The sequence below is a fragment of the Carettochelys insculpta genome, chromosome 23, assembly GCF_033958435.1.
Source record: "Carettochelys insculpta isolate YL-2023 chromosome 23, ASM3395843v1, whole genome shotgun sequence".
NCBI lineage: Eukaryota > Metazoa > Chordata > Testudines > Carettochelyidae > Carettochelys > Carettochelys insculpta.
The window spans coordinates 18,593,371-18,618,486 of NC_134159.1; the positions used below are offsets into that span (position 1 = coordinate 18,593,371).

The 25,116-nt window shown below is 42.5% G+C and overlaps 1 protein-coding gene across 5 annotated transcripts in view; it reads right to left on the reverse strand.

Moving 5' to 3' along the window:
• Positions 1–361: 361 nt before the first annotated feature.
• PANK4 (pantothenate kinase 4 (inactive)) overlaps positions 362–25,116 on the reverse strand; it is a 42,845-nt gene continuing 18,090 nt past the window's right edge. For 2 of the 5 annotated variants that reach the window (XM_075018115.1, XM_075018113.1), the window contains 14 exons: positions 24,163–24,316; positions 19,464–19,645; positions 17,639–17,720; positions 15,467–15,567; positions 13,798–13,953; positions 12,827–12,939; positions 11,139–11,226; positions 10,263–10,414; positions 8,226–8,281; positions 6,705–6,754; positions 5,566–5,673; positions 4,706–4,806; positions 3,726–3,794; positions 362–1,993 (listed from right to left, as the gene is read on the reverse strand). In XM_075018115.1, coding sequence (XP_074874216.1) covers positions 1,762–1,993; positions 3,726–3,794; positions 4,706–4,806; positions 5,566–5,673; positions 6,705–6,754; positions 8,226–8,281; positions 10,263–10,414; positions 11,139–11,226; positions 12,827–12,939; positions 13,798–13,953; positions 15,467–15,567; positions 17,639–17,720; positions 19,464–19,645; positions 24,163–24,316 — 1,644 coding nt within the window. In that variant the 3' untranslated portion in view covers positions 362–1,761. Of the gene's footprint in view, positions 1,994–3,725; positions 3,795–4,705; positions 4,807–5,565; positions 5,674–6,087; positions 6,397–6,704; positions 6,755–8,225; positions 8,282–10,262; positions 10,415–11,138; positions 11,227–12,826; positions 12,940–13,797; positions 13,954–15,466; positions 15,568–17,638; positions 17,721–19,463; positions 19,646–24,162; positions 24,317–25,116 lie in introns of those variants that run through there. The other 3 variants (XR_012648684.1, XM_075018114.1, XR_012648683.1) reach the window with 3 other exon arrangements.

The window sequence follows — 25,116 nt, forward strand, 5'->3', positions numbered from 1 at the left end:
CAAGACTGTCCTTCCTCTTGTAAGATAAACTAGTGTTGTAAACCCGGCTCAGAGCTATCTAGCAAATGCTGTTTAAAACAAAACTATGGAAGTCAATCACCACTGCAAAGGGAGCCAGTTTGCCCCCTTAAAAAAAAAAAAAAAAGGTATCACCCGGTTAAAAGTAAATTAGTTAATGACAAGTGGACTCTGGGGTCTGTTATGTGGTAGCAGCAGGGTTGTACTTCAAGTTCCTTCTTTTCTCTTTTGCATGCCATATTCGCATAGCCTGCAGGATGGCCTTGGGGCCTAAGTACTGGACTGACACTTCTGTCTCAGTAGTCTATCAGTAAAATGAAAAGGAACATTCCCCACTCATGCAGGTAGTTTATCTTTTTTTCTTTTTTAAAGCTGCTCAGATGCAACACAGGGGTTGTTGCATAAGGATCCTAGAGGGATGAGAGACTCATATGGAGTTGAAGTTGAGGTGTTATCTGGTATTACTGCTACATTTAGAGTTTTACTGTTAAGTCAGTGGAGTATCTTTCCTTGCAAGCTAGTGAAGAATTCACCAGCTAGCAAGCTTATGTTACTACAAATTTTCCACTATTTAGATATTTTAGAGTATCAGAAGCAGAGGAAAAATAAGTACCTTCTTGCAGGTGTCCTTGGAGAACAGCAAGGTAAGAATCAACCATTCACTCTAAATAGCTATTTGATGCTACAGGTCTGACCATACCCCTCCAATTCCTCATCTTCATTTAAGGGCGAAAGGAGCAGAGCTAAAATGAATGTGAATATGACTTGTAGTCACTTGTTTGTTGTTGCCAAGCATGTAGGTACAGTGCTGTGAGGTGATTAACAAAAGCCAGATAGTTGTGCATGGATGAACACTGGGGAATGCTTCAACAAGCAGGTGAGATGAAGAGGAGTGTTCATTAGCTGTTTATGTCTTTAGGGTCTAAGAACAGCAAATGGAAGGAGAGAGCACATAGCAATTCTAGAAGGCCTTGTTTCAAATACATTTCTGGTGTAATGTAAGTAGCTGTAGGGGTGAGGAATTTAGCTTGCTTTGGTTCAGTCCTTAACAAAAAAAATGGAGCTGAAGAGACTGGTTTTTCTTTAAACTTTTCACTGGGTTCCACAAAACTAAGAGCCAAGAGCAGAAGTGGGTAAGCTTCAGGAATCTAACTTCATTCTATAGCAGTTGGATACATCTCAGCTGCAAAAATAACTCTCCCATCTGTTACTCTCATTGATGATCAGGTCAGTTACTAGCCTAGGCTCCCGTGCTGTAAATATCACTGCTCAGAACTTGCAGGTGAGTAAATCTCTTCCTAGCTTAACTACAGTGAATTTAAAAAGAAAGTCTGAAGTGTTTCCTGAACTCAAGTATTCAAATGCAAAGTCAAACGCTTTCAGTACTTTAAAAACTCTATTTGGTATGTGCCAAGTCACAGCTGGCATAGTAAGCAGAGAAGTATAAAAAGACTTCATTGACTTTTAAATATATTTCTATATGAATGTCTCACAGAACAAAATAAAGTCTTTCAATCACAAATACTGCAGCATTAAAATAAACACTTACCAAAATAAACAGTGAGTGATATACATATATATTTAGGTGTATACTTTTTATATAATGAATAATATTGTGGCTTTAAGTCACAAAGCACAATATAAATATGGAATTTAATGTGAACTTCTTTTCCCTGTCGTAATAAAAATACATTCTTTACAATTAAAGTAAAACAAGTGCAAGTCCATTGCTGCTGCCACTCTTCAGTCCTCTGCATCCAGTCCCTTGCATGGCACTTCATACTTAAAGATGACACTGAAGATTTTGCCCCCCAGCCGATCAGCTAACCAGGAGTTTTTGATGACTGCAAGTTTGAGAGACTCACACTTCAGAGCTGCATAGTAATTTGTATGGATAGCACGGCCCATCCCTTCGATTATAACCAAGTCCGTCTTCCGCTCCCTGACAAGCAAGGCCAGGCCTTTGTCCAGGCGGCTGTAATGAGATGCAGATACATTTTTTTTCAAGCAAGGTAACTGTTCAGTTATGTAGTAAGGTCAACCCATGTTTTAGGTGTGCACAGACCTAAACTACATTGCTCAAGTCCATGAACAGTTTCCCTCCCTGTGTGATATAGTTAAATAGCCATAATTCACACTGAAGATGCAACTGGAGAGCTACCACTGACCTAGATACCAGCTGTTAGCGGCAGTCACATTGCTGCAGGAAGTATCTACCCAACAGCATCACAGTTGCTATGCCAGTAGAGTGTAAAGACACCCTCTGGTGTACCTGATAACCCATGGCTCTGACATCCATTTGGCACCTTCAGGAGCTCCAGAGAATTTACTAAGCAGGCAGGAAGCTTTAGGATATCTATATTGCAATTGCAGGGTGCAATTGCAACTTGTTAGACATCCTCTAGGTGGCTGTGTGCTGGTCTCATTGAAGGCTACAGATGCACTCCCAACCCAGTAGGTAATTAATTATTCAAGTGGCTAGTCCATACTACCATGGGTTTACTACTCCAGTACCTGAGTCAGTGCCATTGAAGCTAGCTCAGGTACACCTCCACAAGTTGCATTCACATGCCATGATTTCCACGCAGCTACACACTTAGTTGGGCCATAGAGTTGGTACTGCTAAGACCATCTACAGTTCGTTCTCTCTTTCCATCTGGTTATTGTAACCTTGTTTATAGCAATTAGTCTACTAACTAGGGAAAGAGAGGAGAGCAGGTGAGTGACCTCTGGAAGTACCAACTGAGAGAGAGAAACCAAGAGACACAAAGTTACACAGAGCAGGGCTTGTGAGATATGCCAGCTGAACTCTTCCCCAAACCCTCCTTTCCCAGTGCAGTTCTCTCATGTCAGGCCTAACAGTGCTCTAGCTGCCTCTTAAGACAGGTGGAATGTAAGCAAAGGGTTCCAGTTAACTACCTCCAAGAGAATGGAGTGTGCCAAGGTAACAGAAAGAAAGCCTGTCACATGTGAAGCTAGACGTAAATCTGCAAGATGTCAGGTTGTGCCAAGTACAGATGGGTTCGGGATGTTAGAAAGGAACCAACCACTAGTGACATTCAGTTTCTCAATAGGCTGCTGAAAAGGATTTCTTTCTGCATCAAGCTGAAGATATTACTGCAGCTTTAAGCACTGGGTAATAGGAATCTGAAGGAAGATTAATTCTGGGGGTTGAATCCCCCTTTCCTCTGCCCGGGGAAGGACTCAAGTTAATCTCACCTACGGCAAAGAACAAACTGCTTGCTACCAAATACAGTACATAAAGTCGTTGCTTTCTCAGATGCAGGTGCCTTAAGCCAGAGAGCTGATCCAAGCAGAATGGCCTACCACAACTGCAGGATTAGGTGTATTACCTTAAGAACCATTTTTCATTCTTCTGCAACAACTACCTGATGTCATGTATTTTTACTTAAAAAAATATTCAGAGCATCTGAAGAGTCTGAGCCAAAGTTTTTAATGTTTCATCCACTCGAGAGGGTGAAAGTAGATGAGTCTGCTGTAGCACTAGAGCATTAAGATATCAGACAGACAGCAGGGGCTGATTATCATCACCATACATGCTTGTCTGCACGTTTCAGGATGTATAAATATGCTTTCATTGAAAAGGAGTGACTGTGTGGCTACTGTATTGAAGTACAGACTCTGCCTTACTGTATAACAAAAGTAGAGAATTTACAATACAAATTTCATCCAGTTATAAAACATACCTCAGATCTAAACATGGGGAACTTGAACCTGTTTGTACCAACAGCAGCCTTTCTTCTGTCAACGCAGATCTTTGGGAAAAACAAACAAACCCCCATATGATTTCTTATGCCGCCTTCCAAACAAGGAAGTCCTGAAGGGTAGAACCCTAGTAAAGGCCAGACCCAGTTGCAGCCGGATGGCATTAGTCAGAAATAGTACAAGATTTAACTCCCTCCTGCCTACCAGAGCCAAACTCTAGCTCACTTCATGGAGCCAGATAGGGCAACCTAGGCACTTTGGCTAAACTGTGAATATCCAGATGCCTGGTGGCAGCCTGTTAGACAGCTTACCACCGAGATGCTTTGTGCCAGTTGCTGATTGTTCTTGTTTCTCAATCTTATTACTTATTCAGGCTGAGCACATAGGTTGTGCCCTCAGTCATCCTTTTCCAGAATTTCACCCTAAATGTACTAAAAGGCTTGGACAGTAAGGACATACTTCACTCACATAACTCTAGAAGGAATGCTTTGTAACACACAGTGACATGCATTTCTCTTGTTTCTTAATTCAAAAAAGTAAACATCTGTCTGAATTTCACCAGCATTATTTAAGGGACACCTAGGAACAATTAAAATACTTCTTTGGTGTTCTAGCACTTTATATAATGAAAGGTGAAAGTCTGGGAATTCTAGACTATTACTGCAGCACATTCAGTTTTCAGGGTTTCCCATTTATTTTAGCTTCTGGTTCTCAAGCTTTAGCTAATTTGGGTGGAGTATCCACCAGTCCTTACAGGGTGTTTCTATTTTAATTAACAGAGAAAATGCACAGGAACTTATGTATATCTGGTATTGGACACGTTCAGCAGAGACAGGATATCCTATTAAGAAAATGACTGGGGAGAAGGCAGGTCAAACTGCAGAACGTAGTTTTAAGTATTCGTAAATGTGACCACATTGCATTTTTTCTTCACACTATTCAAAAAGCAAAAAGGACTTACTGTATAATAGGATCCATTGCTGCTATCCACTCAGCAACAATCAAGGATTCACTGTAGGTAACATCATTTAGTGCGGGACCAGAGTTACAAGCCAGTATAACCTGCACCGAAGAGACCAGAAGATTTCCCCTCTTACCTAAGATACTCATACATTCAAAAAAGGGTAGGGATGAAAAAGTCTGGAGTTGAAATCTCAATTTCAAAGCTAATCAAGGATGTTTCAAGTTGTATGGCTTGAAAATATATCTACATAAAAATAGAAGCATGATTTTTAACTGGACTGTATTGTTTAAAGTCTAAAACAATCAGTAGTTTTAGCAAAGTTTATTCCTTTACTGTCTAATACAATAATATTTTTGGTTGGAGTTGCTGATTTCACAATGTTATAACTTTTACCAAGACCTCCTCAACTTCCTCAGAGGGCCTCGGCTTTATTCAAGATTATCAGATTTTTGCTGCCATTTAGTAATGGTTTTTACTTCTCTAGCACAAGAGTCAGAGATAATGGCACTTTTAGATTAAAAGCCTCCACTCCTCCTGTCTCCCCTCCTCCTCCCGCTGCCCCAAAATACCTCACTTTCTCCTGTAGTGAATTATTAGACCCATTTTACAGCTCAGGAGATGGGTTGTGATCTTCTCAAATCACAGCAGAGATGGGGCTAGAAGCCAGGAAGCCTGACTCCTAAATCCTTTGCCCTAATCATTGGGCTACATTATTTCCATTTTGGTATATTATTAGAATTCCTGGTACTCAGATATGCTTCAGCAGATGTTAGTGGGAAGTAGCATTAAGTCGATCACTATTTCGCGAACACTTCGAAGACTACGAAGAATCCATAATCCAGGGCTCTCCAACTCACCTCTGTACCTCTAGAGAGTAGCTCTCTGACAAAGGGGAAGACTCCTAAAATGATGTCTATTCCACTGTTATCTGCGAAAATTAAGGCACATTTATGAGGGGGGCCCTCCTGAAAGAGAAAACCAGTGCATTCAGAGTTGAGTTGCCACTTCTTATAAATTTGTGTTAACTATTACAGATATTCAAATCAAAACCCAGACTCTTAGTAGCCAGAAGTTAAGGGCATCATTGGCAAATCTCTGCATGGGTCACCATTACTTGGAAGCAGCTCATCTCTCCTCCCAGTAAAGGCTATATTGACAGTCCTGGAAACAGAAGCCCTGTCCACAGTACAAGCAGAGCAAGGATTTCTCCAACATGGTCCTGCAATGAGGCTTAAAGAAGCCTTGAACTACCCGCGTCCCGATGCATCTTCAAATTCTGATCAATTAATTCCAGGTTGCCAACGGAAATGAACTGTAGAAATTTGAGGGGTAGCTGTATTAGTGTGTATCTGCAAAACAAACAAGAACTCTTGTGGTACCTTATAGACTAACAGATATATTGTAGCATAAGCTTTTGTGGACAAACACACACTTTGTCAGATATGCATGCCACAAGGTGCCATAGGACTTCTCGTTGTTTTTGTAGAAATTTGTCATCTCAATACCAAGTGAGGTTATAGTAGAGCAAGTCCAATGTCATCACTGGTCTGGGCTGGATTAGTATTAGGCAACTAAAGTGAAAGGCTTATGGTCTAGCCCCACTCCTCTTTAACACTCCTGCTCTGATGCTATTAAGCTTGTTCTTTAAGAGGTGTGAATCAGTGCCATAAGTATTTTCATTAAAAGCCCTGGAGAAAGAAAACAAAAAACAAAAACAAAAAAATGTATAACTCCTCATGAAAACCTCAATCAGGGCTTAGGTTGGAGAAGGCAAGTCATGTGTTTTCCTGTTTAATAACCATGACTAAAATATGCAGATTTAATTAGTAATTACAGATCTTGGGGATTTGTTTTTTTTTTTTTAATATAGAAATTTATGCCCGAGTCATTGGTTGCACTTATGCAACTCAAGAGTGATCAGAGGAATTTTTGTGACTACTGCATAAATCTGTGTAAAATTACTCACAATTAAAAAGTCGCAATGGACCAGCCATACCTTTAGTCTTTGTATCCACTCACTATAGGAATCTTCTAACCAGGGCCGCTCTGCAGGGTGGAGAAATTCAGCAGGTTAACATTTTTCTGACAGCAATCCTTGTAACCACCATTAGACCAAGTACACATGCAACCTTAGTAACAACATTAGAAGATGGGTCAGGTGTAGATTTCACACACTCACTCTCTCTCTCCCTCCCTCCCTCCCCCTCTATCTGGAGGATGCCATAATGTGTAAAGTTGGAGTTCTTGGGCTCATACCTGGGAAAGCAGCTCAGGCAGTTTTTCTAAAACAGCACGTTATAAAGAATACAGGACAACACATAGAATCATAGAACACCAGAACTGGAAGGGACCTCATGAAGTCATTGAGTGCAGCCCCCTGCCCTAACAGCAGGACCAAGCACCATCTAGACCACTCCAATGGCTATCTAACCTGCTTTTAAATACTTCCAGTGATGGAGAATCCACAGTCCCCCTAGGCAATATATTCCACTATTTTAACCACTCTGACAGTTGGAAAGTTTCTCCTAATGTCCAAACTAAACTTCCCTTGCTGCGGTTTAAGCTTCTTGTCCTATCTTCAGAGGCCAAGGAGAACAATTTTTTCTCCCTCATCCTTGTAACGCTCTTTAGGTACTTGAAAACGACTATCACGGTCTGTCTCAGTCTTCTCTTTTCTAATTTAAACACGCTCAGCTCTTTCAGTCCTTTCTCATAGCTCATGTTCTCTAGACCTTTAATCATTCTTATTGTTCTTCACTGGACCTTCTCCAATTTCTCCACATCCTTCTTGAAACGTGATACCCAAAACTGTACACAACACTCCAAAATGAGGCCTAATCAGCACAGAGTATAGCAGAAGAATGACTTCTCGGGTCTTGCTCACAACACTCGCGTTAATGCATTCCAGAATCATGTTTGCTTTGTCTGCAACAGTGTCATACTGTTGCTTCATATTTAGCTTGTGGTCCCCTCTGACCCCACTATCCCTTTCTGCAGTACTCCTAGCTAGAAAGTCACTTCCCATTCTGTATGTGTGAAACTGATTAGTCCTTCCTAATTGGAATACTTTGCACTTGCTTTATATTATAAACTTTAAATAGACTCTACTCTCTTAAACTTCATCCTATGTCCCAATCAGCACTTTGTTACCCCTCATAGGATAATCATCATGACCATTTTCTATTTGGTGCTGCTAAGGAGGAAGTATATTTAGCAGAGAAAACACAGAAAAGATAGTTGACATTCAGGGGAAAATGTTCATTGGGCCCTTTTTGCTCACTGAAAAAAAAAAATCCATACATAATCTGGACTAAGAACAAATGCGACCCTGACATCTTTAATTCAGAGAGCATTGAAGTACTGCAGCATAGTCATCTGGAATAAAAAGTAAACACTGCTGATTTCATGTGACCTTCTTGACAGCAGGACTGTCTCCCACTAGACACCCTCTTGCCCGCCTCTGTTCTTACTCTCATATCAACCCAAAGGCAAGATGTCATAGAAGAATTCTTTATACCTTGCAATTTTTCCTTGGCTTCTTCAAATCCAAATTGTGGCTCAGATTCCAGTACACTGAATCAGAAGAAAGCCAAATAGGACAGCATTAAACAAGTTTATCCCACATAGAGGGCCTGTCCAAACAGCTCTGCAGCTGAACATACATACATCAGGTGGGAATTTTATAACCTCTATTTCAGTAGGGGTATGCAGAATCCCTTTGGCTGAACAACAGATGCTTTGTGTATTCACAAACTAAAGATCTGGAGGTGTTAAACAATAAGAGCTCTTATGTTATGAAGGAAAAAGTTCCAAGTGCTATACAAAAAACATGCAGGCATTAACAACAATTTCTAGGAAAAGCATCAATGATATCATCTATATTCTCATGTAAACAAAATAATGATTATACGTAATTGTGAAAAACTGCAAAACAAGTTTTGGACATTTTCTGTAGCATAAGTAGTACTTTGCCATGTTTCTTTTAAAAAATAGCAGTGAAATTGGTATTGGTCATTTTGTCAAACTTTTCAACAAAGTCACTTTCAAGTTAGAAAACTGGCTGAAAACATGTTACAGACTTCTTAAATCGGGCAAACATTTAAAGCAAAAAGCCCAGCAACAGTTAAAGCATGGCGTGAGTGATGTGGTGGCGATTCAGGAATACATGATGGCCTGGTTTAATTTCAAGTGATTAGCAGTGAAATATTGTAGAGCTCCGCTTTGTTTCTCCACTGTCTTTGATACCTTCCCCCATTCCCACAGTTACTGTAGATGTTGCCCACAAATCAATTCCCACCAAGATAAAATTCCTTAAGCCAGTTATGAATCACATGAAACTTAGACATCTTCCCTTGGTCCTCTCCTCTGTGGGAAGAGAACATGCACTGATGAATAGGTGTGTGAGCAGCACTATATTAGTAATTAAGGTCAGGCCTTTTCAGAATTGACATTCTGTGAAGTACTAAGCTAAATTGGACTGGCCATGAAAGCATTCACAAATCTGTTTAGAGTAATTCCTAAAGAATGTTTTCTGACAGTGATATATACCAACATATTAAGCCTACACATAAAGGCTAAGAGCCAAACCATCCTGGCAGATGCACACGGTCAACTCCTGTTGGGTTCAAAGGGGTGTTTCATATGTACATCTCAGACTCTAGTTTTTAAAGCATCCATTTTAGGTGTTAGTTGCCTTAAACTTAGAGTTTCTTTTTGCTACAAAAAACTCTTCCCCCTCTTTGAGGGGGGCAAAAATAGGTTTTGGTTGTCAAAAGGTTAGGCTGGGGAGGGAATGCATTTGCGACAACCTAAAACCTTAGATAACTACATTTGTACTGATCAGGGTTAGAACTGTTCAAGGGGCACAGGGTGGGTAGAGAGAAGGAGCCCAACCTTTGTTAACAAAAGCAGCACAAGTGTGCTAATGCACACATGTGCAGGATTTACAGATAGGTCTCTGGGGGCGGGGGGAAATCAAACCTACAGAAATGTGCTTTTGGGACTACTAGTTTCATTTAGATCGTCAGAGATACTGAGAATGTCGGCATTCAGGTATCTAATACTAGCAAATACCAGAGATTCCAAATTACAACAAAAAGATTTAGTCTGAGCAAATTATGTGTAGATTCCCAGTATATCCAAACCTGTTCACTCACTTGTTTGTAATTAGGAGTGGCTGAACATGTAAGACAGGGTACTAGGACAGCACAGAATAGCAGTGGAAAATACATTCATCTTACAGGAACATAATGTAAAGCTAAGTGAAACACACGCTATAGCAGTGCTAAAGATGTCCACTAAAAGCAAAGTGGGCAGACTTTCAAAATGTGAACCTCTGTATTACTACTACTTCATTCAAACATTCGTAATGACACGTGCCTGTTTGAAAGGTTGATAATTGAACATTTCCTGCAACTCATCAAGTCTTGCACATAAGCAACCAGCATTTGAAGAAGGTGAAATACAAGTTATTCAATTAAAATTGTATTGGTGCCCTTGAATTTGTTAAAAGAAATATGGGATAGTTAGTGTTTTTAAAACATTTAGCACCTACTCTGAGACTGCTTTTGCTCCCCAGTCAAAGACATTCCCCGCAAGAAGTCCTTTCACCAGAGCAAACTGCCTCTCCTCCCAGCCTAATGAATCCAAAGATTCGATTACGCTTGGAAAACATTTTAACGCTATGCCATTTTCTTTCTGCTTTACCTGTAAGAAAAATATGAGACATTGGATTTATAAATGAAAAATTCTTACCCATAATTGGTTGCCTCAGTCCCAAGACCACCTCCAAGCATTCTCCTCTAGGTTCATGGCCTCTAATGGACCAACAAGTTACTGTTATCAGCGTGCTTAGTATGAGTAAGTAAAAATAAAATATCTCCTGGGCTGCTAACAACTGCATGAATGTTAGAGAAAGAGCAGAAATGGCTATTGTTTCTTTTCAGGACCATGATGCAGCAATGGGTCTTGGCCAGCAGGACGTAGTAGTGTTAAGTGAGCCATCAAGAAAATCAAACAAAAATCACCCTAAGCAAAAGCATCCCCACAGTAACCAGCCTTGCAATATACATGCATTCCCCTCATATTTACAATAATTGTAACAGAAAAAAAATTAGCTTATATAATTTCTGTGTTTTGAGAGGGTAACAAATATCCAACTTTAAATAATAAAGGTGTGCTGAGAATAGGGGGAGCAAGATTTTCTTTTGTGTAAGCTGTAACAAAAAATATGTAATGCTTTGTAGTCACCCAGACTGCCTTGCAGGACCTCTGGAGTTAGCTATCCACCAGCTGAGAACTCTGCCTTAAGCTATGCAGTTCCCCTCTCCTAACAACCAGCAACTATCTACCTAAATCAAGTTTGAGAGTATGCAAAAAATACCTTGAACTTATATTTTTGTCCACCCTGTAAAGCAAGAAGAATATTTACCTTTGAATAGGGGTCTGGAAAGTTGAATTCATTTAGACAATGTTCTCTCGTATCCAGCAAACTTCTAACTGTTAAGGTGCCATAGGCACTGAAAGAAAGAGTGAGAATGGATCAGCTGCTTCAGAGAGAGTAGGAAGAACTGTTTCTCTCCCCCTGCCACCATCTTCAGGGTCTGATTCTGTAAAGTGACCCACATGTAGTACAAGAGTACAAGTGCCATTTTACTATATCCACTACATCAGTCAGTATTGTAACTGAGCACCTAAAGCAGGGTTCACTATCAAACACAGGCTTCTTTTTTACTCGAGTGAGAAAAAGTCCTATTTTAAAAAGGAGACAAGGATAGCTAAGTTTTGACCAAGGCATTGGCCATTACTACCTCTAGGATAGTTGCAGTACCTAGACCATCAAGTTTTATTGTGCTATAAAAATTAAAAATGTCTTCGTTAAGTTCTAGTAATTGTGATCAAATTATGGTTAACTATGAGCAAAAGGAGCCTCTGATGCTAGGAAAACACTATAGAAGACTACTATGCATAAGATTTTCCATTGTGGTTTGTGCAAGCACAAATAGCTAGAATGAGACACATTAATAATCAGCTGCATTCTGAACCTAGAGTGGCTCAACCTCATTTTTCATACATCGCCTTTTAAAGGTATGAATCCACAGTCTACTTTTAATATTGGACAAATTTATCAAAGTAGGATGCCTGCAGCAGGCTTTCCTTATGGACATACAATGGAATGCTGATTCCTACCACAGGTATTGTTTGGATTACAAGTATTTTGTTTTGTAATGAGAGTGAGCAGGCTACATTTAAAAAAAAACAAAAACCTTTACAATATACATGTACCAGAGTGGCCTGTCCCTTTAAGAGTATATCACCTCAGGGCTAAGCAATCTGTTCAGATACATCCTGCACAGGTGTGATGAGGCAGGGCTACTACTTGGAAGGAAGGAAGCCCAGTTTTCAAGGGGATGGTGGTGGAAGAGCTGTTTGGCTGGGGGCCTGAGACACAGCAGTAGAGCTAACTCATGTGGTGGTTCACTGGATAAAAAGGGGCCAAACTCAGGGTGGTAGTCCTTGGGCTCAAAAGGAGACCCAGGAATGAGAGGATCAAGCCCTGGAGAGAGGTGAAAGGTGCTTAATTTAGCTTTGTTGGCTGTCTAGAGTTTTACTGAAGTTGCCACAAATTAACAGCAGAGTGTGAATCTTTTAGGTTCTCTGATTTGAAAGGACTTCTCTTCTGGTCTCTATTGGTGACGGGTGAAGAGGTCATGAAGAGAACCCATACGAAGGCCTGACTAATTCAGCTAGATTTGGAGTCCCTGGAAGGGGAGGCACTCTTAAATGTGAGCTATCTGGAGGGCCAAATCATATAGCCAGATCAAAAGAATGTCTGAATAGCTATCAGGAGGAGGCAACCAAGTAAAAGGCTCAGCACTGCCACACTCCTGCAGGAGAGGGTGCCAGCTGGTGACTCTGCCTTATATATCCAGTGCTCACTCTGAGGTATGAACTGATAACAGTAGTATTTTTAATGTTATTTTTTATGCATGCTTTCATAGAAGTAACATGTAGGGAACAAATTACAGAATGGCAGGCTGCTTACTAACAAATGCCTATTAAAAAAACCACACATTTACGAAACCACATTGAAGTTAACTGGAAAAAGCCCGTACTTACAAAGGCTGCTGCCTGAGTGTTTGAAGCTTATTCCAATACTTCTGTCGGAATTTTTCTGCTCGCTCAGCTACATCAACAGAGTCTGGTTGACTGGCTATAGCACGTTTCACAACCTGGCAGAGAAATGAGGCTACATTGGAGATGCCAAATGCTTTCTCACCTTAGATGATGAGAAATGCAACAGTCTATATGGCTGAAATTCAAGCTTGGAAATATTTGTTCAGTGCCCCATGCCAACCTCAAAGAATTGCAGACTTAAGGTTTTCCCCCCAGATTCACATCATAGGTTCTAGGATATGCATTCAAAGAGGCATCTAAAAAGTGCTTTTTCTTATTATAATTATAAGCTATACTGTAATCAGAATTATATATAGAGGGAGACATTCCCAACAGTCCCAAAAGGCTAGAAGTATCTGATAGAACAAACATTCTACCAATCTACTACAGTAAGTTCAAATAATCTGCTCTTCAGAGAACATGCAGTCTAGTCAACTGTTTTATATCCAGTAAGTTCTTAGGATGGGATTGCTTACTGTGGATACAGGCATTCAGGAGTGATTTTTGAACATAGAATCAGTTAAGAACATGGCAATTATGTAAATCATTTAAAGTTAGCCCAAACTATATTGATCTGACTCACATGCAGTCCGTGGGACTGCTTAAAAGAATACGGACAGCAAAATTTTGGCCTTTAGGCATTTATCATCTTGGAATTTAAACAATAAAATGCTTTAGAAAGACAAAAACACAACTATGATGAGGTAAGAGTGTCCAGAGGACCTGCACCAACACTTCTATAAGATTTGCAAGAGCATCTGTTTCCATGAGAAGGAGAAGGTGCCTATCCTCCACCAACTGTAATTGTGTGTTCAGGTTAGTAGTCTGGCCTCATCCATATCAGCCCACAGAAAAAAAAAATCTGTCAATTCAGGAAAATACTTAGACACACATTACTGCACTGTGACCCTTACCCCATCCAAAGCCTCCTCAAAGCAAGTGAGCCAATATTTCCTGGCCATGGCATCATCAGTGAGGTCAACAGTGTCAGGGATGTACGTGGCTGGGTCCTTTAGCAAGGGCAGGTTAACAAGTGGTCGCTCCAACCGATCCATTTCAAACATGTCAAACTGGGAAATGATTAAGTAAAAATAAAGGTCAAATTATACTCCTCAGTAAAACTATCTCGAATAGGCTTACCCAGTAAGATTAATTTGTAATGGGGCTGACACACAATACATTGGAGAGTGCATGGGATATGGATAAAGAATAGTTCCACGACTATTAAAGCTTTGCCTTGACATCTTAGGTTTATCCATTTAACACACACGAACTAAACCGTTTCTGATAATTCCCGATTCCCTGGTGAAACGAGAGATGTGCTCATTCTGAAGCAGTATTCAAGCAGACAGCTTTCCCTTCAGTAAAAGGTGATTTTCTTCCTTCTCTCATCCCCCCATTTCAGGTCACACATTTCCATTTGCTCTCCTTTCCCCAAAGTCCTTAAACTTACAGGAAAAACAACATTTAGGCCAAGTGTTTAAGAACAGGCAACACACACAAGCAGTTAGTTGCACATGTACAAATAGTCTGCTGCATATTTAAAAAGAAAACAACCCTTTCTAATGCACAGCTCTATTATGCAAATGAAACTGCATGTTTTGGATACACCTTTGTATAATATGTACAACAGACACACCCAAGTTTTGTATTTCAGTGGCTTTACACACATTCTCTGAGCACCACTCCTAACATATGTACTACTCCTTTCCTAGATACAGCCATAGTCAGCAGAATTTGGCATTGGTAGACCTTTGACACTTTTTTTTTTAAAAAGAAAAACAAACATCTTGTGTACGTGAACTTCCAGATTTTTTTAAATTTAGATCTGTTACTCAAGATGGATTATAAAACATACAAATCAAAAGTATTTTGACTTCAAAATTAACATTAATTGCAGCTCATTTACTTAAGAATTTTATCGCCATTACCTACAGCAATGGGAAGAGTACAGCACATAGAAATGGGTTTTCCACCTGTGGAGACTCAAGATCAAGCTTATGGGTCATGCTAAAGGACATTACAAACATCTGAAATAGTTCAGTGTACTACTTACACTGCTTTAGGCATTAGCTACAGCAATGGCGACAACAAAAACCAAAAAACACTGGCTTTTGCATGTCGAGTTGAGACGCTGATTATTTTCTATTTAGTTGCTTTTCAAAAAATGTTACTTGTAAATGTTGGGCTCAGTTCTCAGGATACAGAATACCAGCTGCCATTCAGAATTCCATGCAAAACTATTGGACTAATTTACAACTCAGACAGCTATGGGTCTATGTGGCCATCTGTATATATAACTGACTTGCTTAGGCTGTCTTATTAATTTTAAATGACCACAATGAATGGACTAACTTTCCTGGGAGGAGGAGGTGGCAGGAGTGGGGCGGGGGGGCAGAAATCAGGCTACAAATGACTTCTTACTTGGGTTCTTGAACTATTATTTAAGATGAGGAGGACTGTGTCCAATGATGGTGGTGAAGAGCTGGCTACTTTTATGGCTGTCACGAAGTCCCACGGAGGGTTCCAAATTATCTATCGGGGAAGACAGTAATTTCTGATCCTAGAAAGACAGTAACTTACCGTGCCACTTCTTGCACGTTGCATGGGGCAGAAATCAGGTGAAGTGCTCATAAGGCCAGAACTTCCAGCATAATTCTCTCCCCAACTGTACTGGTTGGGATCTGGAGGAACAAAGATAGAGAGAAGCCATAAACTGAAAGTAAGACTATCTACACCACAAGTGATTTTAATTTGTATATGCCTCTGTGTAGGTTTTAAATAAAGACAAATGTAAGGGAAAATAGCGATGGAAATAAGTGTTCTAAAAAGGTGCAGAGTTACTCAACTATCCAGTTAATTAGAAATTTGGGCTTCTTATGGACTGGGGGAAAAAAAAATAAATCAGGAAGGGCCAAGAAACCTTGGCTATGTCTACATTACAGCAAAGTGTCGACAGAAGCTACCGACAAAACTTCTGTCCACAGATCACGTCCAGACACAAAAGTGGATCGCTCTCTCAATCTGTTCTGTCCACAAAGCAGCTGCACAGCAGACAGGACTGCTGGTGACCCAGAAACCCTGTCTGTTGATGGAGGGCCACCGGGAGCATCCACACAGATTTTTTTGTCGACAGATTCTGTTGAGAAAGGAGTTCTGGCTCATGGAGGGAGATGCAAACGGCTGTAGACACAAGTGCCAAGGTCTGTTGACGGTGTGTCGACAGAACACATTTTTAGTGTGGATGTGCCACGAGTTTTGTCGACAAAACTCTAGTGTAGATGAAGCTCCTAAATTTCAGAAATTGTTACATCACCACTTTTTAATAAAGTAAACTTTAAAATGTCGGGGCAATGGGGGAATTCTATCAAGTGAATTAGAGAGTGCCAAGAAAAAAAATAAGTCCCTATTTTTATTTCTAAACCTTTGACAATCTCAATTGACAGTGATATTAAAACTTATATTTAAGAATTCACTGCAACCTATTAGTTTAACAAACTCTTTAAAGTTCCTTCTAGGAAGAAGTAGTTCTTTCGATAAACAGAAAAAATGCACTGTGGGATACACACCTACAGAAGTACGTCTTGTGTAGCAGCAGATTTCTAGTTTTTTCTCCCAGATCTGCAGAACTTCCACCAATTTACATAGGTTCTTAGTACCTTAGTTTTCCCTCTCTATGAAGTAGATGTGAGAATTTCCTGCTTTACAGGAGCCTTATGGGGATTAATAATCTTTGTAAATGCAGAGATCACTGGATAAATTTTATTAACCCCAATCAGTCTGTTCTCACTTTCACACACTGCTCCACAACCCATGTGCCGTGAAGCAGTCCACAGCATGCTGTTGTATTTTGAGAATTCGCACGCGGAGCATGCGATCAGCGGCTCTGAGTATATGCCCCAGTGCTTGGTGGAAGAAGTGTGTGGCAGAAGCAGCCGCGGCTCCAGTGAGTTGCTGACATCAAGTTTGAGCTGGGAAATTGGGGGTGCCTGGCTCTGGGGAGATGGAACTGGATTGTAGCAGGGATCTGGGTATGCCTGGTTCTGGAGCGGGTGGAGGGCACGCAGTCAGAGCAGCGGCGATTGGGTTATACCAGGGAGCTGGGAGTGTCTGGCTCTGGCAGAGAGGGAGGGGATTGGGTTATATATATTGGATGTGCAGTGAAATTATAATGAGTACTGGAGTGTGCCACAGGGTGATAAAGGTTGCTGAGCACTGGGCTAACACACAAACTGAGTGGCTTGTTCACACAGCAACTCCAAATAGTGGTAACTAAACAGAGAGAGCAATATGCAGCAATAGCAGCCTGTCACTGACAAATTCTAGGAGCAGATAAATGCCTTCCAACTACTGAGGCATTTTCATGGGCAAAAAAAGCAAAATTTGATAATTCCATTATTTCTACACTAGCAGGCTGGCCATATATTCAGAAACTATCCTCTCTGGAGGAGGAGGTAAACAAAAGCCTGGCTTTCCCTCTGCCTTTAGAGAGGAGGTTACTCTTGGCACAGTCACAGCAGGGGAAGTATCAACAAATCCTTTAAGCATCTCAGTGTGGAGCAAGGAAATGGAGTACAGTAAATCAAGAGCCCCTTGCCAGAAGAAAATAAGTCAATGTTTACAAAATAAATCTGTGCTGTTAATGGCAAACATTTGATTAACCAATGATTTACATGCAGCCTCTTGAAAGAAGCTTGGACTGACACTGACATTTCAGAACACTCCATATACAGAACATAGCAATGCTGTACTTACTGTCTTGTTCAGCTCCTTTTAAAAATGCCCCAATGGCTCCCAGGTAGCCTTCATGTCTCAGGAACAATGCCTGAACCTCTCCCTGCCACAATATGAAACATTGCATTTGGATGGCCCCTGGTTGCTAACATGTACTTTGTCACTAATTTACACTTAAGTATAACACAGACAAACCAGCTAAATTATTTTATTGTATCCATGCTACAGTCTAACACAATTTCAATGGCGCTGCAGAAGGCATGTTTGAAACGTGTCTTTTCAGCATGTGCTACTTACACCTACCAGCCCAAAATTATCAGACAGCCAGGGAGATGCAAGAAGGAATATGCAGTTTGTTCTAAGACTGAACAGAAGTGTAATTATCCTGTGCTTCAGTTACAGAAAGCTACTGCGACTTCCCATGGATATTTAACTCCTCTTGCCTGAAAGTGCATAAATGTCAGGGCATTTGGCACATTCATTCACCTTTGGCAGTGCATGTCCCAACCATTCTAAACCATGACTCATTTCCTTCCTCTACTTCATTCTCTCTCATGTCACACTGGCTCTCAAGATCCAAAAACCACAAATTGGAAAGCCACGCAAATGGAGAGAGCCAATAAACCTGTGCGTGTGTACACGTACACACCCCCTTCCCCTCCCCCTCCCGCCCCTCTCTCTGAGCTGCTCACAAACGAATGTTAACATCTGCTTGGGGTACAGCAGAAGACCAGAAATGACTTCACAACTCACACTATTTAAAGGAGGAAGCTAGAAGTTTCCTAAAGTTTTCAGCTAGTCTATAAAAGGCATTGTAGGGTATGACAGAGGGAGAACACAGAGAAACTGAAAAAAGATCCAGAGACCCAACCCTGGAGGGTTGAATTGAGAATGAAAAAATTCCAAGTACTGATGCCCAAGGGATACCAATACCATTAAATGTATAAAACCACCACAGATAGAGACTAGTCTCCACTATGCTAAACCAAAAGATCTAAAACCACGTCTTTGCTCTGTACTTCACCTACCCTCTCAGCTCACAAAACTCTAGAATGAGGGAAAAATGATACTCTGCAGTGACTTCAGATAGCTATTTTAGAAGGAATGGCGGTTTGTATTTTTAAAGCTGATATTAGTTGCAGGTTTTATCACAGAAGAAGAATCTCACACTGAATTTGACAAGGGATTGTGAAATTAGCAAGAGGAATTGAATAATCATGGTAGCATGCAAGGAAGATGGAAAGGATCAATGCTGAGTAGCTACAGGATAACGGAGACTGAATAACTAAACACCTACGCTGAATAACTGTTTGCAATTGATCTTTCTAGTACTACAGATTAAACCTCTCTAATCTGGAACTCTCTTGTCTGGAAACATCCTTAAACTGGCATGATTTTAGTTAGCCAGATAACCACTTATCACACATGTGGCCAAGTTTCATGTAATCCCATAAAGTTTGCTTCCAGCCACCAGTCCTGGCTCTCAGTGTTCTGTGCTGTTGTTTAGTTGTAATTTAACCATAAACATCTTCAAAGGGCCCAGTAAGCAGTGAAGTGTTGATAGTGCCATTAGACATTATTGACCTCCCATGGTCCGGCAAATTCTCTTGTCCAGAACTGGTCAGGTCACAAAGCTGCCAGATTAGAGAGGTTCTACCTGCACTTCACCTTAAGTAAAGGATGGCTCCAGTCAGTGGTCATTCATTATTAATAATGTGTTACAGATTCACTTCATTACTCTAATCATGCTGTCAGTTTGAAACAACTATGTTAAGAGCTTGCAGCAAATTGGGAAAAAAATATTCAAGACTTGTTATAGTGCTCCAGAGAGCTTAGTTTTTATTACCTTGGAGAAGAAGTTAATACTGTAGGTGATAGTGCGCATGGTAACTGGGTGACCCCGAATAAAAAATCCTCCAAAATAAATTTTGTGCAGGTTATGGAGTTTAGCATATAGGCAGGCAAGCTGTCCAATGTCATTGCTGATCATGTGCAGTAAACTCTTTGCCATATCATCTTTAGAAAATTCTAAAGGAAAGAAATAATAAACATATTAAAGATAGTTGAATCATGCCCCTGTGGACATTATATTTAGACAGGTTATGGGCAAAACTTCATAGGGTAGCACCAACAGCTTCTTTAAATTAGAAGAGGAATGAATCTGGCTTCAGGGAAAGAAGTTCAACTAGTAGAGCTGGATAGGAATTCTTCAGAAAAAACCCCCCCCAAAAAACAACAAAAAAAACCCCATTTTTCATTAGAAAATATTGACCACTTGAAACAAGTTTTGTGGGAAACGATCAGTTTCAATAACTTGACTCAAACTAAACCAAACTTTGAAACACTCATTTCTTTAAGGCTGTAGCTACACTAGCAGGTCATTTCCAAAGCAAATTCGAAACGAGGGGCCATTACGAAATGAGCAGCAGAGCGACTACACACAAATTGCTCGTTTCAAAATCAACCTTGAAATAAAAAGGTGTTAATTTTGATATTTAGAAATGAAACGTGTAGTCACTCCATCAGTCGCCATTTTGAAATAAGTCCTCCCTGGAGCACAGAGACGCCCTGGCCACTCTATGGTAGTCAGCTCCGAGTGTCTTAAAGTTGCAGGGACACAGAAACCCTGTGCAGGAAGCTCATTGTGCTACCAGCCATAGGAGCACGAGAACCCCAGACAGCACTCTCAAGCACCCCCAGAAACGCCTCTCCTGGAACCATGGCCAGCAGGCAAGACCCCCAGGAGCTTGAGGGATCCCAAAATACTGGGCAGCAGGGCCCCCCCAAGAACTCCCAAAGAGGAGGGGCCCCCGGTGGCTGGAGGCAGAGATCTGGGGCCTGCTGGCCATCTGGGGTCCTGCTGTGAATGGAGGGATGCAAGCAAAATGCAGCCACCTTCGCCTGCCTCGCTGACAGCCTGGCCATGAAGGGCACCCACTCTGGACGCCCGACCAGGTCCACTCAAAAGTAAAAGAGCTGCGGCAGGGCTATGCGAAGGTGAGGAACGCAGCCTGGTAGTCGGGGGCAGCACCCGCAACCTGCCCCTATTTCACGGAGCTCCACCTGCTCCTTGGCTGCAGGGAAGCTAACCTGCCAGAAGAGAGACAGGACACTGCGAGGCCAGAAAGGCAGGGCGAGGAGCCACAGCCAGGACCCTCGACTGCACCACTGATCCTGGACCCCGAGCTGCCAGCCGACAATGGGCACAGTAACAGCAAAGGTGGGAGCAACGGGCAGCTATACATAGTGTAGTCATCTGAGGGCAACAGCCAGGCTACCTTTGCTCAGGCCTCCCCCAAACCACCCAAGGCACCCTCAGGTAAGGCTGGGCATAGGGTGCCCCAGGCATAAAGGGGAAATGGTCCCCAACACTACTGGTGTGGGCCTGGGCACGTGGCCACAGGCCAGGGATGGCCGTGACTGCTGTCGGGGGTGGTGGTGGGGAGCCTGCACACACAGGGGATCCCTGCACTGGGCCATGGACAGCCACATGGGGCACATGCCTATGGTGGGGCGGAGCAGCACCATCAATGGCCCAGCGTGGATGGACCTCACAGCGCCAGGGCCGCCCCAGGGCGCCCCACCAAAAGCAGGGAGGGACTGCGGTGGGGACACAGCCACTGGCCCACAGTACCTGTGTTCACATGACTGACAGGGCACCACCCTCTCTCCTTATGTCTTCACAGCCTCGACGTCCATGAGCCACCCCAGCCCCCTGGATGTGCCAAGGAGCCCCATAGTGGCCAAGGAAGGGGAAGGAGTGACACCCCCCCGGGACTGGGCACTATGTTGGGTAGGCACGCCACTGCAGCTGGGCTGATGAGCTGGTGGTAGCCCACATGGCTGCGTGGTGGGAGCAGATCTGCTTGCTGTGGGAATGGCTCTCCATGGAGCGGGCAGCCTGGGACACACTGTCCCAGGCCATTGCTAACCACCTGGCCCAGCCACTTACTCCATGCATGGCCTTTCCTGTGCCGCCCCACCCACCTCTTCTCCTAATGCCCCTCCTGTTCCCCCCGCCCTCGCCACTCTCCTCCCAGCCACCATGACCACTGCTGAGCAGGAGGAGCTCGGGCTCCTATGGGGGGGGGGGGACGTAGGTGCCACTGGCCATCCTGTGGCCGAGCCATGAGTTCCACAGGACGTGGGGATTGTGGTCCCTGCCCTGCCAGCCCACGCATATGTCCGTAAACCATCCTTAGGCATCCACAAGGGCATGGAGGATGACAGAGTGGTAGCCCTTTCAATTGATGTAAAATCCTCGACTGTGTGGTGGGGCCCGGGTGGTGATGTGGGTGCTTCCCAATGCTCTGATGCAGTTGGGGAATCCCAGCTGCTGGAACCCAGACATGGCAGTGTCCATGTGCCCCAGGCAGATAAGGTGGAACGGGAACATCCTGTTGACGGCCTTGATGACCTGCAAGGGGTGGAGAGTACAGGAGCCCGTGAGTGTGCAGCAGCATGCGGCAGAGGGGGGAACGCCCTCCCTGGAGCCCCCTCCTCGAGGCACCTGTCTGGGCCCCACCATGGGTGCATGGCGCTGGCTGACTTACCTCATGAAGGATGACCCCGATGGTGGCCTTCCCCACCCCTAATCGGTGGCTAGATTCCACATGGTGATGGCTACCCTTTTCTCCAGGGGGAGTGTAGGCCACATGCAGGTATCCCAGTGGTGAACTGCTGGTGCCAGCCACTGGCACAGCTCCATGAAGGTGGCCTGGGTCACCTGGAAGTTGTGGAGCCACCGCTCGTCGTCCCACCATTCCCCACTGGTGGGGTACTGCCAAAGATGATGGTGGGCCTGGGGAAGGGGGGTGCTCCTGATGCACTGGTGGGGGGGGGAACGCAGGAGGGCAGCAACATGGTGGGCAGCACAAAGCCTGAAGTGGCATGCTGCCAGCATGGCCATCAGGCTGGAGATGATGTCCAGGATATCCCCGTCCATAAAGTGCTGCGGGTCCATGGCAGGCTGCGGTGCTGGGGCTGAGCAAGGCTCTGCTTGTGCTCTGCGGGAGTTCACATGCTGCAAGCAGCCTGGGTCCTCAGCATGTGCATGGAGAGGGGTGTTTGGGAGGGGCCCCTTAAGAGGGTGGCTGGCCAGTGCTCCAGGAAGGGCTTGTCAGCCATTTGACCCTGCCCTCACCATTTCCTGCCCCGTTATTTCGAAAGGAGGAGCCTGGGCTATGTAGCCGCTCCATTTCAAAATGACGAGAGGGGTCTGTTCGATGTTGCGGATTGAAATGTTGATCTGCGTTGTGTGTGTAGTCACTTCTTTGTGAAGTGATGCATCAGAATTACCCCTTTTGACATCACTTGCTAGTGTGGCCACAGCCTAAGTGTTCTAAATGGAAGTTTGTTTTTCTGGTTCAAAAATAGTTTTTCAAAGTTTAAGCTAATTATAGTAGAGTTTTAATATATTTCAAAATAGAAATGTTTCCATTAATCTGAAGTAATTTTTTAGATTTTAGGCTCTAGCTAGTTTTATGAAATTAGGACTTTTTGTTTAAAAATTATCTGAAGACTCCAGGCTAGAAAGGCTAAATTTACTGCCCATAAAAATAAAGTTGTGTAAAGATTTTTATTTTAAAGCACTCTGTGGACTACATATACTGGATCATATCTGTGTAACAAGAGGAAACCTGTTGAAGGCAAAATGTGGCAACTACCAGATGAGCAGAGTACTCTGTTATCTTTAGCATCCTTGCTGGAAAACAGCACCACCCAGAAGACCCATACACAATAAATTACATGAACTCAATTTAGCTACTTCAGAAGTCATGAATGAAAAGCTAACCCTTTGTTGGCTCCTAGATTTCATGGTCTCTAGATGTTTCAAACCAGATGTGACCACAAAACCTTATGTTCAGCAAATCCTAGAACTGTTTAATAGTTGGGATCTTCCTTATAGCTCCAGCCAGAATCAGTGAATGCTGCTCTTGGATTAACAGAAGTATCATCTGTGTCTTTCCCTAAAATCTACACAATCCCATCACTACTAAAGTATACTGAACATTAAGATTCTTGTGACCCTATAAATGCACTGTAGGAACACAGTGCTACACTAGGTCCCTTTGGGACGAGACTCAATTGATACACTAGTTGCCCAGTATGGAAGAGGACAAATCTAGGTTTACAATCAGTTGTGTCATTAAAACACAAGGGACAGATTCTTTAGGAGTTTACAGCAGAGCAGAAAAAGAGGATCTTAAGCTATCCTACTTCTTTGAAGACAGATACTAATGTCAAATCTTCAGAGAGCCAGAAAGGACATTGTCGCATCCATTTCTTTACACTAGCAAGAAAGAACTAGTCTTGAAAAAGCGAGCCAGAACAGACATTGTTCCTTATAAAGCCCCCAACACCATAAAAAACCCTCTGACACAGGGAAGCGGGTACAGGGGAGGTTGGTAGCTACAGTCTCATCCTGTCAATATCTGAAAGTGTCACAAATATTCATGTAATCAGGATATTAAAGTAAAAGGCAAAATATTAGTATGATCTGAACAGCAAATCTTGGTTAGCCTCCCTCTACCAGCCTCTAGTACCTTTATCCGCTGTGGCAGATTTCCCAAAGCTGCTAGCTATTAGATTTCCACTTAGTCCCAGCGTGTGGTAGGCCCCACCATACACATCTTTCACCAGCATGTCAACATTTGAATGTTGTCCCTTTGACGCAAGCTGCAGCAGTTCATCAAATTTCTGAGGAAGAGAAGCAAATCGTGTTACTCCACGTTTTCTGGATGGCCAGATAATCTTGTCTGAATCTCTAACTTCTGCAGAACTCTTACTAAGAGTAGTCATTCCTGCCCATTCCAAACAGATATTGCTTGTATTTCAGACCACAGCAGGGCTTGACTATCCATCCTAGGAGCAGTGCTTCACAGTATCATACTATAACCCCTGTTCTCTAAATCAGACCTCAGATGGCCATATGCAAGCAATTGGTTGAAAGAGGTTCCCCCGCCAAAGATTCGTAATGAGGATCATGAGTGTCCTCCAAGTTTGCTTGCAACCCCTTAGAACAGTGGTTCCCAACCTCTTCATTAATGCAGACCTCTAATCACCCCCACAACCATTCATGAACCCCTATAAAAGCCAGTTTTTCTAGCTGCTATGTACACTTCATTAAATGGAATAGGAAACCACAGACTAGCTTTTTAGACAGCAATTAACAACATTATTGGAAGATATTTAAATAAATTGCAAAAGTACAATCAATCAGTTATTTTTAAACAAACTTATTTTCTATTAACATTAATTATGTTTTATTTTTTTCCAGAGCCCCTGCAATACCCTTGCAGATGGCGGTCCACAGACTCAAGTTGGGAAGCACTACCTCAGATTACTACTAAGCTAAACTGGCATGATGTGAAACAGAAACATGCCACCTTCTACCCAGACAACTGCCATGAATGGCTCAGAATTCAAACAGGATGGCATAGTCACAGAATGTGACCTAGTAGCTTTGGATACTTTAGATTCTATATTGTTTCAGTAAT